The sequence below is a fragment of the Triturus cristatus genome, chromosome 10 (assembly GCF_964204655.1).
Source record: "Triturus cristatus chromosome 10, aTriCri1.1, whole genome shotgun sequence".
Lineage (NCBI taxonomy): Eukaryota > Metazoa > Chordata > Amphibia > Caudata > Salamandridae > Triturus > Triturus cristatus.
In genome coordinates this window covers 1232894777-1232916155 of record NC_140593.1, presented here as the reverse complement: position 1 = coordinate 1232916155, position 21379 = coordinate 1232894777, and the positions used below count along the sequence as shown (strand labels likewise).

The 21379-nt window shown below is 50.8% G+C and overlaps 1 protein-coding gene across 5 annotated transcripts in view; it reads right to left on the bottom strand.

The window, feature by feature from the left end:
* Positions 1–21379, bottom strand: part of FGD1 (FYVE, RhoGEF and PH domain containing 1) — a 425310-nt gene that overhangs the window by 17824 nt on the left and 386107 nt on the right. For 3 of the 5 annotated variants that reach the window (XM_085629850.1, XM_085629852.1, XM_085629854.1), the window contains 6 exons: positions 13328–13386; positions 12781–12927; positions 11478–11570; positions 11318–11397; positions 3194–3224; positions 2153–2269 (listed from right to left, as the gene is read on the bottom strand). In XM_085629850.1, coding sequence (XP_085485976.1) covers positions 2153–2269; positions 3194–3224; positions 11318–11397; positions 11478–11570; positions 12781–12927; positions 13328–13386 — 527 coding nt within the window. The remainder of the gene's footprint in view (positions 1–2152; positions 2270–3193; positions 3225–11317; positions 11398–11477; positions 11571–12780; positions 12928–13327; positions 13387–21379) is intronic. The other 2 variants (XM_085629851.1, XM_085629853.1) reach the window with 1 other exon arrangement.

The window sequence follows — 21379 nt, the reverse complement described above, 5'->3', positions numbered from 1 at the left end:
ATTACCCTGTCATAGTTCCTGAAGTAGGCTTGGACTGGTCCACCTCATGACCTTGAGAAGGTCGCGTGCTCACAAGCAGTGCGACCCTGGGACACCAGCACTGGCGGCGCCCGGTGCGACAATCATTTTTGGTGCCCCCCACGCCCGATGACCACCTCCTCGGATTCTCCTGCTACCAATGAGCATAAGTGGCCCTCATCTCTCCAATCACAAGTTATTGCTAAACACAGCGCCTTCCCCTGAGGCCAGCGCCCCCTCCACAGGTCAGCACCCAGTGCGGCCGCACCAGTCGCACTGCCCTGAAGCCGGCCCTGGACACCAGTGGTAAACGGCAGAAGGCACACAGCATACTGCCCAGTGAGCACTGATCTCCCAGGACCCATGAAGCAAGCGCCTGGGGCTGCACCCTTGGCGCTTTGACTGTGGAGGGGAGATGTGTCCTGCACTCCCAAGCCCCCCTTTCCTTTCCTGCACCCCTGTGCTTGCATGGCGCCCCCACAGCATGCTCACGGGCTGCGGCCTGTCCTGCGTCATCACTGCCTGCATACAGGACTGGATTCGCGCCTAAGAGATGCGCATGACCACAATCGGCGGTGTAGCTCTCGGTGGTACTCTTTCATAATCCTGCAAAAAGGTGCTGGTCGTGAAGGGTCATTCTCTGCCAGTGTCCATCTTCAGACCGCAGCCACGGTCTGGGCAGCGCTCAGTGGGCTTCAGTGCCTCGCAGGGACACGTTTGCACCCTCTCCCCAGGGCTGTTCTACTGTCACGGGTTCTTTAATTGATTCAAGGCCAGGGTTAGTGGCCACCAGACATGTTGTCTGTGAAGTGAGTCGTCCCTCCCCTCCCACAGAGCTCTCCACTGAGGAGTAACCTGAGCTGCCCGGCACTTCAAGAGACGTGCACGTCATGTCCGGTCTGGTGAAGGTGGGGTCGCCGATTCTTTATTGCAGCGGTTGCACCCCCGACTCCACATAAGCAACTCTCTTCCCACATGTCCCACGAATCACTCCTCAAACGAAGCAAGATTTATAAAGAATATATTCCAATGGTCCACTGGAGGGCACCACTAATCTACAAAACACATTTTTAAGAATGACTTTTCATTCCAGTCACTAGAATGTATCAATGGTTTGCAGCTGGGTCTACTGCTGATTCACAAGCTGTGCACACTCGTGCCATCTAGTGTTGGGTCTGGAATATTACAAGTTGTATTTCCCAAGACATTTTGTTTTGGTATCACCATGACTTCCAGGACTGAGCTATAGGCAGTGCCACTGGAATTATGCGGTAGGGGAGAACACAATTATGCTGCAGGGTTCACAAAATTATGCGGCAAGAAAAGCAAAATTAGTTGGCAAAATTCAGCAATTTTTTATATTATTAATTCATTATTTGGTCATTTTTACACAAGGTAACAATGTCTGGCGAAAGATTTGACCTCGTTAGTACTAGTTTAACAAACAAACACATAAACAAGCAAATGGGGGCTGACCAGTTAACTTTTGCGAAGGGCCTTCTACTGCGCGTGAACACTGTATTGTATTGTAATTGCATTTATATAGCGCTTACTACCCCTGACGAGGCGTCAAAGCGATTTTTAAGCGAGTAGCACGCTACTCCGGAACCCATAAAGGATTAGTGGTGAAGTATAGTGGAATATGAAAGTAATTTCAGTGTTTTCAGTAACTTTTGATCTATTTGAGCTAGAAACAAACATTTTTTGTTATTAAAATCTGCAGATGATGGATTATGTGGCACATGCGGCAAATCCATAACTATGCGAACAAAGCTGCGGACGCAGAATCGCATAATTCCAGAGGCCCTGTCTATAGGTCACACAGAAGCTCACACCCAGCGCAGGGTGGACAAATTGATGGTTCCAGGTAAGCAATATGTCCCTTCTTTTTCATGCTTAGCAGCGTCCTGTCCTCTCATGTATCTAGTCCTGAGGTCACAAGGGTCCGAATACTGTGCTCAGCTGGAATGAAGCCCCCCCATGACTGCCCTCTGAAGGGAGCGCGGGGCAGACCCACATTTTCTTGAAGAAGGATGAAGATGAAAGGAGGCAAGCCCAAGGCAGGGCAGGGTGCAATGTTCTCCCTTAATTTACAATGAACCGATTACAAGACGAAGAGAGGCTTTGGACATACCATGGACCTGGAACGTACCGGGGAGTTCGGGGGCGAGTCGTCGTCCTCCCTGTGGGACAAGGTCAGCTTGAGGGTCTCCAAGGACTGCTCGTGCTTCAGGATGGTGAGCTGGATGGCCTGCGGGGAGGAAAACATGCGGTGTGAGACCGAGGTGGTCGCCCAAGGGCTGGAGAGACGCGTGGGGCCAGCATGGACCCCAAGGAGCCCGGGCCCTGTCGCAGTCACACAGCGCTGGGAAGCCTTAGGGTAGCTGTGCGCTTTACAAGATAAGTACACATGGGGTGGGAGGCCTCTGGGTCCTGCACCTGAGCAGATACTGGTGGGGTGCGTGGGGATAAACTAGGCCACAGCAAGATCTGGAGCATTCTCCAACAGGGCATGGCCCTGAAGGGCTGGGGAAGAGTCAGTCACACTGGGTTAGGGACCATGTCACACAGCACACATCTCAGTGAGGGCCCCCTAAGAGCTGACACTGCTGCACCCTCAAGAGCAGGACTGAAAGGTACCCCCGGGCCCCCTGCTCCGCATCAGCCGGGTCCTCCTGGCACCCGGAAGCACGTCATCTTGTAGCACATCCGGTGCCAGCCCTGAGTGAATGTCCCATCAGCTCCACTCCAGGACATCTTTTGCCACATCTCCTCGCCTGGACACTCTGGCCGGAGTTCAGCCAGCTTGACTGCTCCATCCCCTGCCTCCCCGGCTTCCCAGAGTGCACTGCAGCCTCACTCCCAGGAGGGAGGCATGTTAAACATGTGCTGCACAGGTATTCACTCCCCAGGAATCGGGGCGGGGCATGTTAATGAGCTGCTGAGAATCCTGTTAACAGTGAGATCTGGGGTTCGGGTGGGGGAGGGGATGGGTGGCAGATATATTCTTGAACCCCCCACCCTGTCCCAGGATGTCTCCTGTCAGAGGCCTGCTGCTGGGGTGTAAGCTCTGGGGTGCATTGATGCCCAGGTAAGGGACATCGCTGTGCCAGCCCAGCGAACAGCGCCCCCAGGGTGCCCTCAGAAAAGAGAAATGTATGAAGGGGGCTCCTACCTGAATCCAGTCTTTTTTCTCCTCTTCCGTTCTAAAAAAGAAAGACAGAGAGGTCATCCTCAGAGAGGAGCATGGATCTGTCCTCGGCTGCCATGGAAGGCTTCAAGCTCCACCCGCGACATAAGATGGCGCTAGGAATACTCCTTGGACAGGCTCTCACACATCACCAGGGGCATAAGGCATAAGATGATGTCAGGCACATGCCTTGGACAGGTTCTCACACAGCGCCAGGTGCATAATGCATAATATGGCGCCAGAGACGCCTTGGACAGGGGCCACACATCATCAGGTGCATAAGATGGCACGAGACCCACGCCTTGGACAGGCTCTCACACATCACCAGGTGCATGAGGCATAAGATAGCACCAGACACACGCCTTGGACAGGCTCTCACACATCACCAGGTGCATGAGGCATAAGATAGCACCAGACACACGCCTTGGATAGGCTCTCACACATCACCAGGTGCATGAGGCATAAGATAGCACCAGACACACACCTTGGACAGGCTCTCACACATCACCAGGTGCATGAGGCATAAGATGGCACCAGACACAAGCCTTGGACAGGTGCCACACATCACTAGGTGCATAAGGCATAAGATGATGCCAGACACATGCCTTGGATAGGTTCTCACACAGCGCCAGGTGCATGAGGCATAGGATGGCAGCACACACACACCTTGGACAGTGCCACACATCACCAAGTGCATAAGGCATAAGATGGCACCAGACACACGCCTTGGACAGGTGCCAGACACATGCCTTGGACAGGTGCCACACATCTCTAGGTGCATGAGGCATAAGATGATGCCAGGCACACGCCTTGGACAGGCTCTCACACATCACCAGGGGCATAAGATGATGCCAGGCACACACCTTGGACAGGCTCTCACACATCACCAGGGGCATAAGGCATAAGATGATGCCAGGCATATGCCTTGGACAGGTTCTCACACAGCACCAGGTGCAGAAGGCATAAGATGGCGCCATTGATGCCTTGGACAGGGGCCACACATCACCAGGTGCATTAGGCATAAGATGGCACGAGACACATGCCTTGGACAGGCTCTCACACATCACCAGGTGCATGAGGCATAAGATGGCACCAGACACACACCTTGGACAGGTGCCACACATCACTAGGTGCATAAGGCATAAGAGGATGCCAGGCACATGCTTTGGATAGGTTCTCACACAGCGCCAGGTGCATGAAGCATATGATGGCAGCACACACACACCTTGGACAGTGCCACACATCACCAGGTGCATGAGGCATAAGATGGTGCCAGGCACATGCCTTGGACAGGCTCTCACACATCACCAGGTGCATAAGGCATAAGATGATGCCAGGCACATGCCTTGGAAAGGTTCTTACACAGCGCCAGGTGCATAAGGCATAAGATGGCGCTAGACACACACCTTGGACAGGTGCCACACATCACCAGGTGCATAAGGCATAAGATGACACCAGACAAATGCCTTGGACAGGTGCCACACATCTCTAGGTGCATGAGGCATAAGATGATGCTAGGCACACGCCTTGGACAGGCTCTCATACATCACCAGGTGCATAAGGCATAAAATGATGCCAGACGCATGCCTTGGACAGGTTCTCACACAGCGCCAGGTGCATAAGGCATAAGATGGCACCAAGCACACCTTGGACAGGGGCCACACATCACCAGGTGCTTAAGGCATAAGATGGCACAAGACACACGCCTTGGACAGGCTCTCACACATCACCAGGTGCATAAGGCATAAGATGGCACCAGACACACACCTTGGACAGGTGCCACACATTACTAGGTGCATAAGGCAAAAGAGGATGCCAGGTACATGCCTTGGACAGGTTCTCACACAGTGCCAGGTGCAAGAGGCATAAGATGGCACGAGACACACACCCTGGACAGGTGCCACAGATCACCAGGTGCATAAGATGGCACCAGACACACGCCTTGGACAGGTGCCAGACACATGCCTTGGACAGGTGCCACACATCTCTAGGTGTATGAGGCATAAGATGGCACCAGGCACACACCTTGGACAGGCTCTCACACATCACCAGGTGCATAAGGCATAAGATGGCACCAGACACACGCCTTGGACAGGTTCTCACACAGCACCAGGTGCATGCGGCATAAGGTGGCACCAGACACGCCTTGGACAGATGCCACACATCACAAGGTGCATGAGGCATAAGATGGCACCAGACACACACCTTTGACAGGTGCCAGATACATGCCTTGGACAGGTGCCACACATCACCAGGTGCATAAGGCATAAGAAGATGCCAGGCACATGCCTTGGACAGGTTCTCACAGAGTGCCAGGTGCATGAGGCATAAGATGGTGCCAGACACACGCCTTGGACAGGTTCTCGCACATTGGCAGGTACATGAGGCATAAGATGGCGCCAGGCACATGCCTTAGACAGGTTCTCACATATCACAAGGTTCATGAGGGATAAGATGGTGCCTGCACACGCCTTGGACAGGTTCTCACACATTGCTAGGTGCATGAGGCATAAGATGGCACCAGACATAGACCATGGACAGGTTCTCACATATCCCCAGGTGCATGAGGCTTAGGATGGCACCAGACACACGCCTTGGACAGGTTTTCACACATCGCCAAATGCATGCAACATAAGGTGGCGCCAGACACACGCCTTGGACAGGCTCTCACACTTTGGCAGGTCATGAGGCATAAGATGGCACCAGACACACGCCTTGGACAGGTTGTCACACATTCGCAGGTGCATGAGGCATGAGATGGCGCCGGACACACGCCATGGATAGGTTCTCACACATCGCTAGGTGCATGAGGCATAAGATGGCGCCAGACACACGCCTTGGACAGGTTCTCACACATTGGCAGGTGCATGCAACATAAGGTGGCGCCAGACACACGCCATTGACAGGTTCTCACACATTGGCAGGTGCATGAGGCATAAGATGGCACCAGACACACGCCCTGGACAGGTTTTCACTCATCGCCAGATGCATGAGGCATAAGATGGCACCAGACACAGGCCTTGGACAGGTTTTCACACATCGCTAGGTGCATGAGGCATAAGATGGCACCAGACACACGCCTTGGACAGGTTTTCACATATTGCCAGGTCCATGCAACATAATATGGCACCAGGAACACACCTTGGGCACGTTTTCATACATAACTAGGTGCATTTGACATAAGAAGGCGCCATGCACACTCTGTGGACATATCTTCAGACATTGCTAGGTACATGCAACATAGGATGGCGCCAGGCACACATCTTGTGCTGTAAGGAAACAATAGCTCATGCGGATTAATACTTAACAATATAGTATGTAATCTAAAATAATGATGAAAAAAAGAAAAGGGGATTATGAAAGATGTCAGAAGAAAAGGCAAAGCCACACACGTTAGGTCTTTTTTGTGAAGAATGTTCTTCGTTTATATTACTAGAATATTTACACAAGAAGTGGACATAAATTTACAATACAAATTGACATTTAAACAAACAAATTACAAATTAGTGTCCCAATGAAAAAAACCTTAAACAAACAAATAACATAAAATACGACATACAAACAAGGTTTCCATTTCTCTTTACAAAGGCAATCACAAATAATTAATAATTCAAATTAGCAACACTCAATTATTATAGGTGTTGATTTAGTGATTTGCCTATCGCGTCAACGGCGTTTCGACCCTATTCCAAGTTAAAGGGTCTCGTCAGGACTGTCTAATATAGGGACACCTAAAAAGGGATGAGGAAAATATGTGTCAAAAAAAGAGATCAAAGTGTCTCAAAGAAAGAAATATAGGTGATGAGCCTATCTACCTTATCGTCCAGGGCAGGTCTAGCGTGTAAGTGTACAGTGACACCGTGTTCAAAGTGAAAGGATAAAATACTCACAGGTACCCAGCCGGGTGCTGTGTGAGGACGAAAAAAACCATTATTATCACCACCATAATCCAATCACTTAATTATCAAGTAAATACCCAAGTTTCTACTTACCCCTGTGAGAGAGGACTCACACGGAGGCAGTTGCCCACTGTAATTCAATACGGTTTTGATTTTAGCGTGATGTAAGTGTCCTTCAATATACAACACCTACAGAAGCTCCAGACTGCTGTGTAGCTGTCGCCTCGTATTAACGAGTCCGGTAAACTATTCAAAAAATATACAAAAACGGAGGACGATGATATTGTAAGTGCATTCAGGGGAAATATCCTCTTCGGTCTATAAATGACCTATAACGAAAAACATTATAGTGGAGACGCCGCTCCTACCTCTCTTCCTCCTTCCGGGTTTACGAATGTCCCGAGAAGTGCTGCAGCAGGCAACCAAAGTCCTGTCTGCTTGGTACGATCACAGCGGTTGGTCGGGGTAATGGGATACTTAAACCTGATTCGCTAAAGAATGGCCAATCTAAAGTGTCCAACAATAATGTAGCGGTGGGGCGAGCGTGACGTTGCCTAGTAACCAGCAACTGCAGTCGATCATTCTAGCGTGATTTCGAAGCTTGTGAATAAAGTTTTTTAAGGACATTGAATTGAGTGAGAGCTGAGCTACGTTCTATACCGCTGTGTTATTAATAGTGTTTATACTAATAGAAAGACGGGACTGTCGGATTGACTATCATAATTTGAAAGGTGATAATAGACTTATAAATGTTCACAGTCATTAGACTTGATAGAAACAGTCCTGCATTCTACGGCGGTAAATGATCAGTTGTTTTTTGTAAATGGGGTTGCGGTACAAAAACAATTATCGTGACAGTTACATAATTTCATTTACAATAAACACAAAAATTACAGTGGTTGCTAATATCAGGCTTTTTCATTCGTTCATTGGTTATGGCATGTAACAGTGGCAATTACTTCAATTATTTGAACAATGCGCAATGAATGTAACGGTTCAGCGCCAAGACAATGGTGAAAATATTCACTAGTTTGAAGAAATAATAAATAATAATAATGCAAATGCATGACATACACTACAAAAAGGCTTAAAATAGTTTTCTTATCAAAGACAATATGTGCCTCAACCAATTGTTAATTATTCAATCAAAAACATTATAGTACTGTACATTCGCTTTTACAAAGTACATATGACAATAGATCTCTAACCATATAGATTATACATCACTTATTGTTACATAAGTACAATTCGGGCTAATTATGGAAAAGCACGACAGAACCTCTTTGAAATTTCAGTTAGAGCTGTATTGAAAGGGCTGTGTTGAAAGACATACTAGGTACGCAAGCTACACTGATTAGGAGAGGGTAGTGATAAACCCACGCCATTCCTCAGCTGAATTCAGCCCCTGTAGTATGGAGTTAGTACGTTCAATCCAACGACACTCTAATCATTGCAATATCTGTGATAAATCTCCACCCCTTTTCGGAGCGATCACTTTATCTATTACCTGCCAGCGAATGTCATTTGCCGTGTGCCCTTTCTCTTCAAAGTGAGTGACCAATGGGGCATTGGGAACAGAATTCCTAATCCTACTGCGGTGTTGTCCTATGCGTGCTTTAACAATTTGTTGGGTTTGTCCAATATATGGTAGCCCACAAGGACACAGTATACAATATACAGAATAACAGAATTTACAACAAATACCAAAAAATTCACTCATGGAAAGGTCGATCAACTACTAAATTTCTTTGCCAACTGCAATACTAAAAATGTGGTATATTGTATACTGTGTCCTTGTGGGCTACCACTGATCTCCTAATCAGTGTAGCTTGCGTACCTAGTATGTCTTTCAACACAGCCCTTTCAATACAGCTCTAACTGAAATTTCAAAGAGGTTCTGTCGTGCTTTTCCATAATTAGCCGGAATTGTACTTATGTAACAATAAGTGATGTATAATCTATATGGTTAGAGATCTATTGTCATATGTACTTTGTAAAAGCGAATGTACAGTACTATAATGTTTTTGATTGAATAATTAACAATTGGTTGAGGCACATATTGTCTTTGATAAGAAAACTATTTTAAGCCTTTTTGTAGTGTATGTCATGCATTTGCATTATTATTATTTATTATTTCTTCAAACTAGTGAATATTTTCACCATTGTCTTGGCGCTGAACCGTTACATTCATTGCGCATTGTTCAAATAATTGAAGTAATTGCCACTGTTACATGCCATAACCAATGAACGAACGAAAAAGCCTGATATTAGCAACCACTGTAATTTTTGTGTTTATTGTAAATGAAATTATGTAACTGTCACGATAATTGTTTTTGTACCGCAACCCCATTTACAAAAAACAACTGATCATTTACCGCCGTAGAATGCAGGACTGTTTCTATCAAGTCTAATGACTGTGAACATTTATAAGTCTATTATCACCTTTCAAATTATGATAGTCAATCCGACAGTCCCGTCTTTCTATTAGTATAAACACTATTAATAACACAGCGGTATAGAACGTAGCTCAGCACTCACTCAATTCAATGTCCTTAAAAAACTTTATTCACAAGCTTCGAAATCACGCTAGAATGATCGACTGCAGTTGCTGGTTACTAGGCAATGTCACGCTCGACCCACCGCTACATTATTGTTGGACACTTTAGATTGGCCATTCTTTAGCGAATCAGGTTTAAGTATCCCATTACCCCGACCAACCGCTGTGATCGTACCAAGCAGACAGGACTTTGGTTGCCTGCTGCAGCACTTCTCGGGACATTCGTAAACCCGGAAGGAGGAAGAGAGGTAGGAGCGGCGTCTCCACTATAATGTTTTTCGTTATAGGTCATTTATAGACCGAAGAGGATATTTCCCCTGAATGCACTTACAATATCATCGTCCTCCGTTTTTGTATATTTTTTGAATAGTTTACCGGACTCGTTAATACGAGGCGACAGCTACACAGCAGTCTGGAGCTTCTGTAGGTGTTGTATATTGAAGGACCCTTACATCACGCTAAAATCAAAACCGTATTGAATTACAGTGGGCAACTGCCTCCGTGTGAGTCCTCTCTCACAGGGGTAAGTAGAAACTTGGGTATTTACTTGATAATTAAGTGATTGGATTATGGTGGTGATAATAATGGTTTTTTTCGTCCTCACACAGCACCCGGCTGGGTACCTGTGAGTATTTTATCCTTTCACTTTGAACACGGTGTCACTGTACACTTACACGCTAGACCTGCCCTGGACGATAAGGTAGATAGGCTCATCACCTATATTTCTTTCTTTGAGACACTTTGATCTCTTTTTTGACACATATTTTCCTCATCCCTTTTTAGGTGTCCCTATATTAGACAGTCCTGACGAGACCCTTTAACTTGGAATAGGGTCGAAACGCCGTTGACGCGATAGGCAAATCACTAAATCAACACCTATAATAATTGAGTGTTGCTAATTTGAATTATTAATTATTTGTGATTGCCTTTGTAAAGAGAAATGGAAACCTTGTTTGTATGTCGTATTTTATGTTATTTGTTTGTTTAAGGTTTTTTTCATTGGGACACTAATTTGTAATTTGTTTGTTTAAATGTCAATTTGTATTGTAAATTTATGTCCACTTCTTGTGTAAATATTCTAGTAATATAAACGAAGAACATTCTTCACAAAAAAGACCTAACGTGTGTGGCTTTGCCTTTTCTTCTGACATCTTTCATAATCCCCTTTTCTTTTTTTCATCATTATTTTAGATTACATACTATATTGTTAAGTATTAATCCGCATAAGCTATTGTTTCCTTACAGCACATAATACCCAGGCTCCTTGTGGGTAGGGTTTCCTTGTTTCCCAATCAAGTAGGCACACATCTTGAGCACATTTTCCCACAGCTCTAGGTGCATGAGGCATAAGATCCTACAAGGCACATACCGTAGACCAGTTTTCACACATTGCTAGATGCATACAACATAATATGACGCCAGACACATGCCTTGGACAGGTTCTCACACATCGGCAGGTGCATGAGACATAAGATGGCGCCAGACACATGCCTTGGATAGGTTCTTACACAACGTCAAGTGAATGAGGCATAAGATGGCGCCAGACACACGCCTTGGAGAGGTTTTCACACATCGCCAGGTGCATGAGGCATAGGATGGCGCCAGACACATGTCTTGGGCAGGTTTCCACACATTTCTAGACGTAGACCCTACCTGGCCTGCAGCTCCAGAGACCGCTGCTTGCCTGACACCAGGAAGGTCCGCGCCGGGTTGAGGTTGCTGGTTTCTTTCAGCTGTGAGGCACAGAGACAAACAGAGGTCACCTCGTGTGGACACGTTTCTATCCTACACCCCCATAAGGACATAGACCTACCTCCATCCCATCCACGTCGATCCGAGCTCGCACGCTGAACTTCTGTCCAATCAGGCGCAGCTTAGGCACGCAGTACAGCAACCGGTCATTGAACTGGTGACAAAAGAAGGTTCGAATCAGAATCATTCCCTGCTCGGAGGTACCACAGACAGACTTACTGAATGACCATTACATAGTACAACCTGAGCAGACGCGGTTATTTCAGAGGACAGACACCAGCATGAGGTACGTGTCCTGCCCTGCTCTGCGATACTCACCAGCATGAGGTATGTGTTCTACACTGGCTGTTCTCCGTTACTCTCCAGCATGAGCTGTCTGTACTGCCCTGCCCACTCTCTGTTACTCATCAGCATAGGGTACCTGTCCTGCCACTTCTAATATTTACCTGCATGAGGAACCTGTCCGGCCTGCTCCGTTACCGACCAGCATGAGGAACCTGTCCTGCTCGCTCTCCGTTACTGTCCAGCATAAGGCATCTGTACTGCACACTCTCTGTTTCTCACCAGCATAGGGTGCCTGTTGTGCCCTGCTTGCTCTCCGTTGCTCACCAGCATGAGGCACCTGTACTGCCTTGCTCACTCCCTCTCACCAGCACAGGGTACCTGTCCTGTCTGCTGCCTATTACAGGTAAGTGTCCTGCACAATGCCATTCTTGGTGGCGTCTTCTCTGTTACTCAACAGTATGGGAGGTATCGATCATGTAGCAAGGTGCAGTTGTGCCCACTCCTGTGTGTTACTCACCAGTATGAGGTACCTGTCCTGTGTGCGCACTCCCTGTGGTACTCACCAGTATGAGTACCTGACCTGTGTGCCCACTCCTCCGTGTTACTCACCAGTATGAGGTACCTGTCCTGTGTGCCCACTCCTCCGTGTTACTCACCAGTATGAGGTACCTGTCCTGTGTGCCCACTCCCTGTGGTACTCACCAGTATGAGGTACCTGACCTGTGAGGGCCCACTCCTGTGTGTTACTCACCAGTATGAGGTACCTTTCCTGTGTGCGCACTCCCTGTGGTACTCACCAGTATGAGGTACCTGTCCTGTGAGGGCCCACTCCTGTGTGTTACTCACCAGTATGAGGTACCTGTCCTGTGTGCCCACTCCTCCATGCTACTCACCAGTATGAGGTACCTGTCCTGTGTGCGCACTCCCTGTGGTACTCACCAGTATGAGGTACCTGTCCTGTGTGCCCACTCCTCCGTGTTACTCACCAGTATGAGGTACCTGTCCTGTGTGCCCACTCCTGTGTGTTACTCACCAGTATGAGGTACCTGTCCTGTGTGCGCACTCCCTGTGTTACTCACCAGTATGAGGTACCTGTCCTGTGTGGTGCCATTCTTGGCCGAGAGCTTCAGGATGTGGCCTTCCTTGATGAGCTCATTGGTTGGGCTGACTATATCCTCCTCGCCCCCCAGGAGCTCATAGACCTTCAGCAGATTGTGCATCCGTTCCTGTGAAGAGAAACAGAGTCAGGGGTAAAATGTGGGATGTCTCTGAAGTGTAAATTTGAGGCCCTATTCCATGTTAGTCTTCGCTCTAGTGATGCCTCAGCCCTTCCCTCACTCAATGAATCATTTGAAGAGGGCAGAATAATTGTACACATAGCGTAGCAGTCACCCTACCAGTTCCAAAGAGTCTTGTTGAGGATAAACTATGCACCTTTGCTAGTATTTACCAGTTGGCATTTCACAGATCAGCAGTACCAGTCGAAGGCTATATCAAGCACACAGGCAGCCCTCTTAGGGCACAGACCGGACCCCCCCTGCCAATACGAGGAGCTTTAGCGTAACTCCTAGCACATTTGAAGTGAACTCCCCCCCCACTTCTTGAACCCGGAAGTGAAGGTCTCACCATCTTCCGTATCGCTGCGTTGGAGTGCTCGGCGGCGGTTGCGATCAGCTCCAGAGATTCTGCAATAGAAGAGGGGACACAGGGTAACGCTTGGTTGTGTACAGCACTATGTCCTGCTCAAAATTACAAGCTAAGGCTGGACAGGGGATCAGTGGGATGGGGGGTGAGTCTCACTCCTTGAGCACGCTTCCAAGGGCAGCGTGGGTATGTGAGGCGTATGTGGCCGGAGGGGCCCTCGTGGTCGCCTTGTCCTGGGAGGCCGAACTGGTTCTTTAAACTGATAACCTGGTCTCACTCATCGTGAACACTTGATGTTACCAGCAGGTCCAGAGCCTTGGTAAAAAGTATTTTGCGGCCAGACTCAAAGAAACCAGCTTTGTTTGCGTTTCTCAGATGTGTGCCCCCTGTAAGGCTAAACGAGGGGCACATATTTTGGATCAGTTTCTCACTTGGCATCATGTACTTGAGGTGGAAGAGTCTTCCATTCACCTGTGCACAGGTTCTCACACATTCTGCTTTCCATTTAGCTTGTAGCTCTCACAGTCTATCTGTAAAATATTTATTTTATTTTCTGGGAGCAGGTCCTCAGGTGGGCCAGAAGTACTCATACGAAAAATGATTACATTTGCAAAGACAAGTGTGTGGTTGCACTCCAGCAAACTAGCTTGTTCCCCATGTGTCAAGTATGGACCCCCAGAGAGGCCTCTTTGCTGTTTATCTGCAGTATTTCAACCCAAGCCTCCCATCCATTAGTTTTCTTTTTGTGCAGCTCCTGACATATGATTCACTTCTATTTAACCTCATCAAGGGGATGTGGTAATGGTATGTTCACCTGTTTGTTTGCAGGTCAATCATTACAACTGGCAGGTGTAAGAACAGCTCTTCAAGGGAGTGTCTGACCCAGTGCAAACCATCCACAGGGCCACAAGGGGGCGCTATGGGGGATCAAGGGTAAAGTTGGGGTGTGCAGGGAGAGGTAAATCCTATAGAAAAGGATGTTCTACAATACTCCAGCTCTGGAGGCCTCAGCTGGAGTATTGTATCCAGCTCTGGAGGCCTCAGCTGGAGTATTGTATCCAGCTCTGGAGGCCTCAGCTGGAGAATTGTATCCGGCTCTAGGGGCCTCACCTGGAGTATTGTGTCCATCTCTGGAGGCCTCACCTGGAGTATTGTATCCAGCTCTGGAGGCCTCACCTGGAGTATTGTATCAAACTCTGAGGGCTCACCTGGAGTATTGTATCCAGCTCTGGATGCCTCACCTGGAGTATTGTGTCCAGCTCTGGAGGCCTCACCTGGAGTATTGTATCCAGCTCTGGAGGCCTCACCTGGAGTATTGTGTCCAGCTCTGGAGGCCTCACCTGGAGTATTGTATCCAGCTCTGGAGTTCTCACCTGGAGTATTGTATCCAGCTTATTGAATCCAGCTCTGGAGGCCTCACCTGGAGTATTGTATCCAGCTCTGGAGGCCTCACCTAGAGTATTGAATCCTGTTCTGAGGCCTCCCCTGGAGTATTGTATCCAGCTCTGGAGGCCTCGCCTGAGTATTGTATCCAGCTCTGGAGGCCTCACCTGGAGTACTGTATCCAGCTCTGGAGGCCTCACCTGGAGTATTGTATCCAGCTCTAGGGGCCTCACCTGGAGTATTGTACCCAGCTCTGGAAGCCTCACCTGGAGTATTGTATCCAGCTCTGGAGGCCTCACCTGGACTATTGTATCCAGCTCTGGAGGCCTCACCTGGAGTATTGTATCCAGCTCTGGAGGCCTCACCTGGAGTATTGTATCAAACTCTGAGGCCTCACCTGGAGTATTGTATCAAACTCTGAGGCCTCGCCTGGAGTATTGTATCCAGCTCCGGAGGCTTCACCGGGAGTATTGAATCCAGCTCCGGAGGCTTCACCTGGAGTATTGAATCCAGCTCTGGAGGCCTCACCTGGAGTATTGTGTCCAGCTCTGGAGGCCTCACCTGTAGTATTGTATCCAGCTCAGAGGTCTCACCTTGAGTATTGTGTCCAGCTCCGGAGGCCTCGCCTGGAGTATTGTATCCAGCTCTGGAGGCCTCACCTGGAGTATTGTGTCCTGCTCTGGAGGCTTCACCTGGAGTATTGTATCCAGCTCTGGAGGCCTCACCTGGAGTATTGAATCCTGTTCTGAGGCCTCACCTGGAGTATTGTATCCAGCTCTGGAGGCCTCACCTGGAGTATTGTATCCAGCTCTAGGGGCCTCACCTGGAGTATTGTATCCAGCTCTGGGGGCCTCACCTGGAGTATTGTATCCAGCTCTGGAGGCCTCACCTGGAGTATTGTATCCAGCTCTGGAGGCCTCACCTGGAGTATTGAATCCAGCTCTGGAGGCCTCACCTGGAGTATTGAATCCAGCTCTGGAGGCCTCACCTGGAGTATTGTATCCTGTTCTGAGGCCTCACCTGGAGTATTGAATCCAGCTCTGGAGGCCTCTCTTGGAGTATTGTATCCAGCTCTGGAGGCCTCACCTGGAGTATTGTATCCTGTTCTGAGGCCTCCCCTGGAGTATTGTATCCTGTTCTGAGGCCTCACCAAGAGTATTGTATCCAGCTCCGGAGGCCTCGCCTGGAGTATTGTATCCTGTTCTGACGGCTCACCTGGAGTATTGTATCCAGCTCTGGAGGCCTCACCTGAAGTATTGTGTCCAGCTCTGGAGACGTCGCCTGGAGTATTGTGTCCAGCTCTGGAGGCCTCACCTGGAGTATTGTGTCCAGTTCTGGAGGCCTCACCTGGAGTATTGTATCCAGCTCTGGAGGCCTCACCCGGAGTATTGTATCCAGCTCTAGGGGCCTCACCTGGAGTATTGTATCCAGCTCTGGAGGCCTCACCTGGAGTATTGTATCCAGCTCTGGAGGCCTCACCTGGAGTATTGTATCCAGCTCTAGGGGCCTCACCTGGAGTATTGTATCAAACTCTGAGGCCTCACCTGGAGTATTGTATTCAGCTCTGGAGGCCTCACCTGGAGTCTTGTATCCAGCTCTGGAGGCCTCACCTGGAGTATTGTATCCAGCTCTGGAAGACTCACCTGGAGTATTGTATCCAGCTCTGGAGGCCTCACCTGGAGTATTGTATCCAGCTCTGGAGGCCTCACCTGCAGTATTGTATCCTGTTCTGAGGCTTCACCTGGAGTATTGAATCCAGTCTGGAGGCCTCGCCTGGAGTATTGTATCCAGCTCTGGAGACCTCAACTGGAGTATTGTATCCTGTTCTGAGGCCTCACCGGGAGTATTGTGTCCAGCTCTGGAGGCCTCACCTGGAGTATTGTATCCAGCTCTGGAGGCCTCACCTGGAGTATTGTATCCAGCTCTGGAGGCCTCACCTGGAGTATTGTATCCTGTTCTTAGGCCTCACCTGGAGTGTTGTATCCAGCTCTAGGGGCCTCATCTGGAGTATTGTATCCTGCTCTGAGGCCTCACCTGGAGTATTGTGTCCAGCTCTGGAGGCCTCACCTGGAGTATTGTATCCAGCTCTGAAGGCCTCACCTGGAGTATTGTATCCAGCTCTAGGGGCCTCACCTGGAGTATTTTATCCTGTTCTGAGGCCTCACCTGGAGTATTGTATCCAGCTCCGGAGGCCTCACCTGGAGTATTGTATCAAACTCTGAGGCCTCCCCTGGAGTATTGTATCCAACTCTGGAGGCCTCACCTGGAGTATTGAATCCAGCTCTGGAGACGTCGCCTGGAGTATTGTGTCCAGCTCTGGAGGCCTCATCTTGAGTATTGTATCCAACTCTGGAGGCCTCACCTGGAGTGTTGTATCCAGCTCTGGAGGCCTCACCTGGAGTATTGTGTCCAGCTCTGGAGGCCTCACCTGGAGTATTGAATCCAGCTCTGGAGACGTCGCCTGGAGTATTGTGTCCAGCTCTGGAGGCCTCACCTGGAGTATTGAATCCAGCTCTGGAGACGTCGCCTGGAGTATTGAGTCCAGCTCTGGAGGCCTCACTTGGAGTATTGTATCCAGCTCAGAGGCCTCACCTGGAGTATTGTATCCAACTCTGGAGGCCTCACCTGGAGTATTGTATCCAGCTCTGGAAGACTCACCTGGAGTATTGTATCCAGCTCTGGAGGCCTCACCTGGAGTATTGTGTCCAGCTCTGGAGGCCTCACCTGGAGTATTGTGTCCAGCTCTGGAGGCCTCACCTGGAGTATTGTATCCAGCTCTGGAGTTCTCACCTGGAGTATTGTATCCTGCTTATTGAATCCAGCTCTGGAGGCCTCACCTGGAGTATTGTATCCAGCTCTGGAGGCCTCACCTAGAGTATTGAATCCTGTTCTGAGGCCTCCCCTGGAGTATTGTATCCAGCTCTGGAGGCCTCGCCTGAGTATTGTATCCAGCTCTGGAGGCCTCACCTGGAGTATTGTATCCAGCTCTGGAGGCCTCACCTGGAGCACAGTGTCCGGCTCTAGAGGCCTCATCTGAGTGTTGTGTCCTACTCTTGAGTTGACGCAGAGCATCGTGTCCAGTTCAGGAGATGGAATCTTGAGTTCCTGTAAATCTCGCCGGAGTCATATATTTTATCAGGCGATCTAACAAGACCCAGGTGAACTCCAGAGGTCCTCAGTTGTGGGGCTGGCTAGTAGAGGGACGGAGTAAGGAGCCCGTGTCCTCGTGCAGCGACCAGTGCGGCTCCAGTGGTGGGACTGTGTACTGGTTCTTTCAGGGTCTGTACAGACCGCACCCCTGTGTACTGACAGGAAGGCGCCTGTGCACCCCCACCAAGGGGCACCATGCCCTGTCACGTCGCCCTTGCCCTCACGTGTTCCAATAATGGTGCCCGGGGACTCCGCTGCTCATTTCAGCCTGAGACTGAGAGGTCACCAGGGTGGGGGTCATCTCCTGCCTGACTCTAGTTCCATGACGTCCCTTTAACAATCCTGCCTGAAATCACACAAGGCGCTAGACACCACAGAACACGAGATGCATCTTCAGGACATCTGGGGCCCCGGATAAGGCAGGCATTCGGGCATCCTGTTTGGAACACCAGTGGATTTAACACTTATTTTCAGCTTTTTCCCGCCAAATAATGTTGTATTCCACGTTTTGCAACAATAATATTTGATAAGGATTCGGTGCCTCTGCAGCTGCGGCCTCCCATCGAGGGGAAGACAGAGGGAGGGAGGCTGCTTGAAGATTAGTGACCGGGCCATAATATCCGTGAATGAGACACGTGCACACAGCACTTGGAATTGTAGCTTTAATTTCTGGATATTCGGGATCCCACACAGATCCCCGACTCAAGAGGCGTTCTCGGTGCCACAGTGAAGTTCGAGGCGCTGCTCTGAGGGTTTGCACCTCCCATGAGGCAAAGGGGGTCAGCATTCAGATTAATTCCCGCCTCTGGCGTTATCTGGATAAACAGAGACATCCGACTGCACTGGGGAAGAGACTTGGGAGAGGGTGGAGAGAGGAGGAGCAGAGAGAGGGGGAGAGAACGGTAAAGGGTAGAGGTGAGGTGGAGGGGACACAGAGGTAGTGATAGAGACGAGGCGCAGGGAGAGATGGAAAGTAAAGAAGAAAGGACACACAGACAGAAAACAGGTGCACAGAGGGAGAGAAAGGGGGAGGTAGGAAGAGAAAGGGGCAGAGGGGGGTTATTGACTGAGGCAGAAAGAGGAAAGGTAGAGAGAGGGGAAGATCGTTCAGAGAAAGGTGAAGTGATGAGAGAGAGAAGGTAAAGACCTGAGGTAAAAGAGAGGTAACGGTAGCCAAGTAGAGAGGGGCAGAGAGATGCAACGTGGAACGAGAGGCGGGGTCACCAGGAGGGCACAGAGCGTGTATTTGAATAGGTAACACAAATCCCCCAAACTTAAAAGACAGCAAAAAACAGATTTAGAAAGAGCGGTCAGGGAAAGATCTGAGGGGCAGATGGAAAGGAAGAGAGAGCGGTGAGGGGTTAAAGGAGAGATGAGGTGCACAGAGGCAGGTGAGGCACAGAAAGAAAGACTACGTTGCTGAAGCAGTAAAGCGAGGGGGCCAGGCACAGAGAGATTAGAGAGGTAGGGACAGGAAGTGAGAGGAAAATAGATGTACAAAGAGGTGCACAGAGGTGAGGTAGACAGGGTGAGCTCAAACAGAGGAGATGCGGAGAATGAGGGAGAGAAGAGCAGGCAATGACAGAGAAAAAAAGAGGTGGGGCTAGAACAACAAAGGGTTGAGAAGGGAGTAAGCTAGTGAGAGATGTGAGGCCGATGGAACAGAGGTGGAGAAGTGAGGCAGTGAATACATGATAAGGTTTACTGACGTCTCTGTGTCACAAGCTAGCAGGGACCCGGGGCAGACCCCTGGGGGCAGCAGCAGAGGGCAGGGTAAGGATGGATACCCAGGGTGAGCTATCAAGGGCCCATGGCATACCCCTGGGGGCGGCTGCAGACGACAGGGTAAGGATGGATACCCAGGGGGAGCTGTCAAGGGCCCGGACAGAACCTGGGGGCAGCAGCAGAGGGCAGGGTAAGGCTGGAGACCCAGGGGGAGCTGTCAAGGGCCCAGGCAGACCCCTGGGGGCAGCAGCAGAGGACAGGGTAAGGCTGGAGACCCAGGGGGAGCTGTCAAGGGCCCAGACAGACCCCTGGGGGCAGCAGCAGAGGACAGGGTAAGGCTGGAGACCCAGGGGGAGCTGTCAAGTGCCCAGGGCAGAACCCAGGGGGCAGCAGCAGAGGACAGGGTAAGGCTGGAGACCCAGGGGGAGCTGTCAAGTGCCCAGGGCAGACCCCAGGGGGCAGCAGAAGAGGACAGGGTAAGGCTGGAGACCCAGGGGGAGCTGTCAAGTGCCCAGGGCAGACCCCTGGTGGCAGCAGCAGAGGACAGGGTAAGGATGGATACCCAGGGGGAGCTGTCAAGTGCCCAGGGCAGACCCCAGGGGGCAGCAGAAGAGGACAGGGTAAGGCTGGAGACCCAGGGGGAGCTGTCAAGGGCCCAGGGCAGACCCCTGGGGGCAGCAGCAGAGGGCAGGTTAAGGCTGGAGACCCAAGGGGAGCTGTCAAGGGCCCAGACAGACCCCTGGGGGCAGCAGCAGAGGACAGGGTAAGGCTGGAGACCCCGGGGGAGCTGTCAAGGGCCCAGACAGACCCCTGGGGGCAGCAGCAGAGGACAGGGTAAGGCTGGACACCCAGGGGGAGCTGTCAAGGGCCCAGGGCAGACCCCTGGGGGCAGCAGCAGAGGGCAGGGTAAGGATGGAGACCCAGGGGGAGCTGTCAAGGGCCCAGACAGACCCCTGGGGGCAGCAGCAGAGGACAGGGTAAGGCTGGACACCCAGGGGGAGCTGTCAAGGGCCCAGGGCAGACCCCTGGGGGCAGCAGCAGAGGGCATGGTAAGGATGGAGACCCAGGGGGAGCTGTCAAGGGCCCAGGGCAGACCCCTGGGGGCAGCAGCAGAGGGCAGGGTAAGGATGGAGACCCAGGGGGAGCTGTCAAGGGCCCAGACAGACCCCTGGGGGCAGCAGCAGAGGACGGGTAAGGCTGGAGACCCAGGGGGAGCTGTCAAGGGCCCAGACAGACCCCTGGGGGCAGCAGCAGAGGACAGGGTAAGGCTGGAGACCCAGGGGGAGCTGTCAAGGGCCCAGGGCAGACCCCAGGGGGCAGCAGAAGAGGGCAGGGTAAGGCTGAATACCCAGGGGGAGCTGTCAAGGGCCCAGGGCAGACCCTAGGGGGCAGCAGAAGAGGGCAGGGTAAGGATGGATACCCAGGGGGAGCTGTCAAGGGCCCAGGGCAGACCCCTGGGGGCAGCAGCAGAGGGCAGGGTAAGGCTGGAGACCCAGGGGGAGCTGGCGATGGCCTGGGCAGACCCCTGGGGGCAGCAGCAGAGGACAGGGTAAGGCTGGATACCCAGGGGGAGCTGTCAAGGGCCCGGACAGGCCCCCGGGGGGCAGCAGCAGAGGGCAAGTTAAGGCTGGATACCCAGGGGGAGCTGTCAAGGGCCCGGACAGACCCCTGGGGGGCAGCAGCAGAGGGCAAGTTAAGGCTGGATAACCAGGGGGAGCTGTCAAGGGCCCGGACAGACCCCTGGGGGCAGCAGCAGAGGGCAAGTTAAGGCTGGAT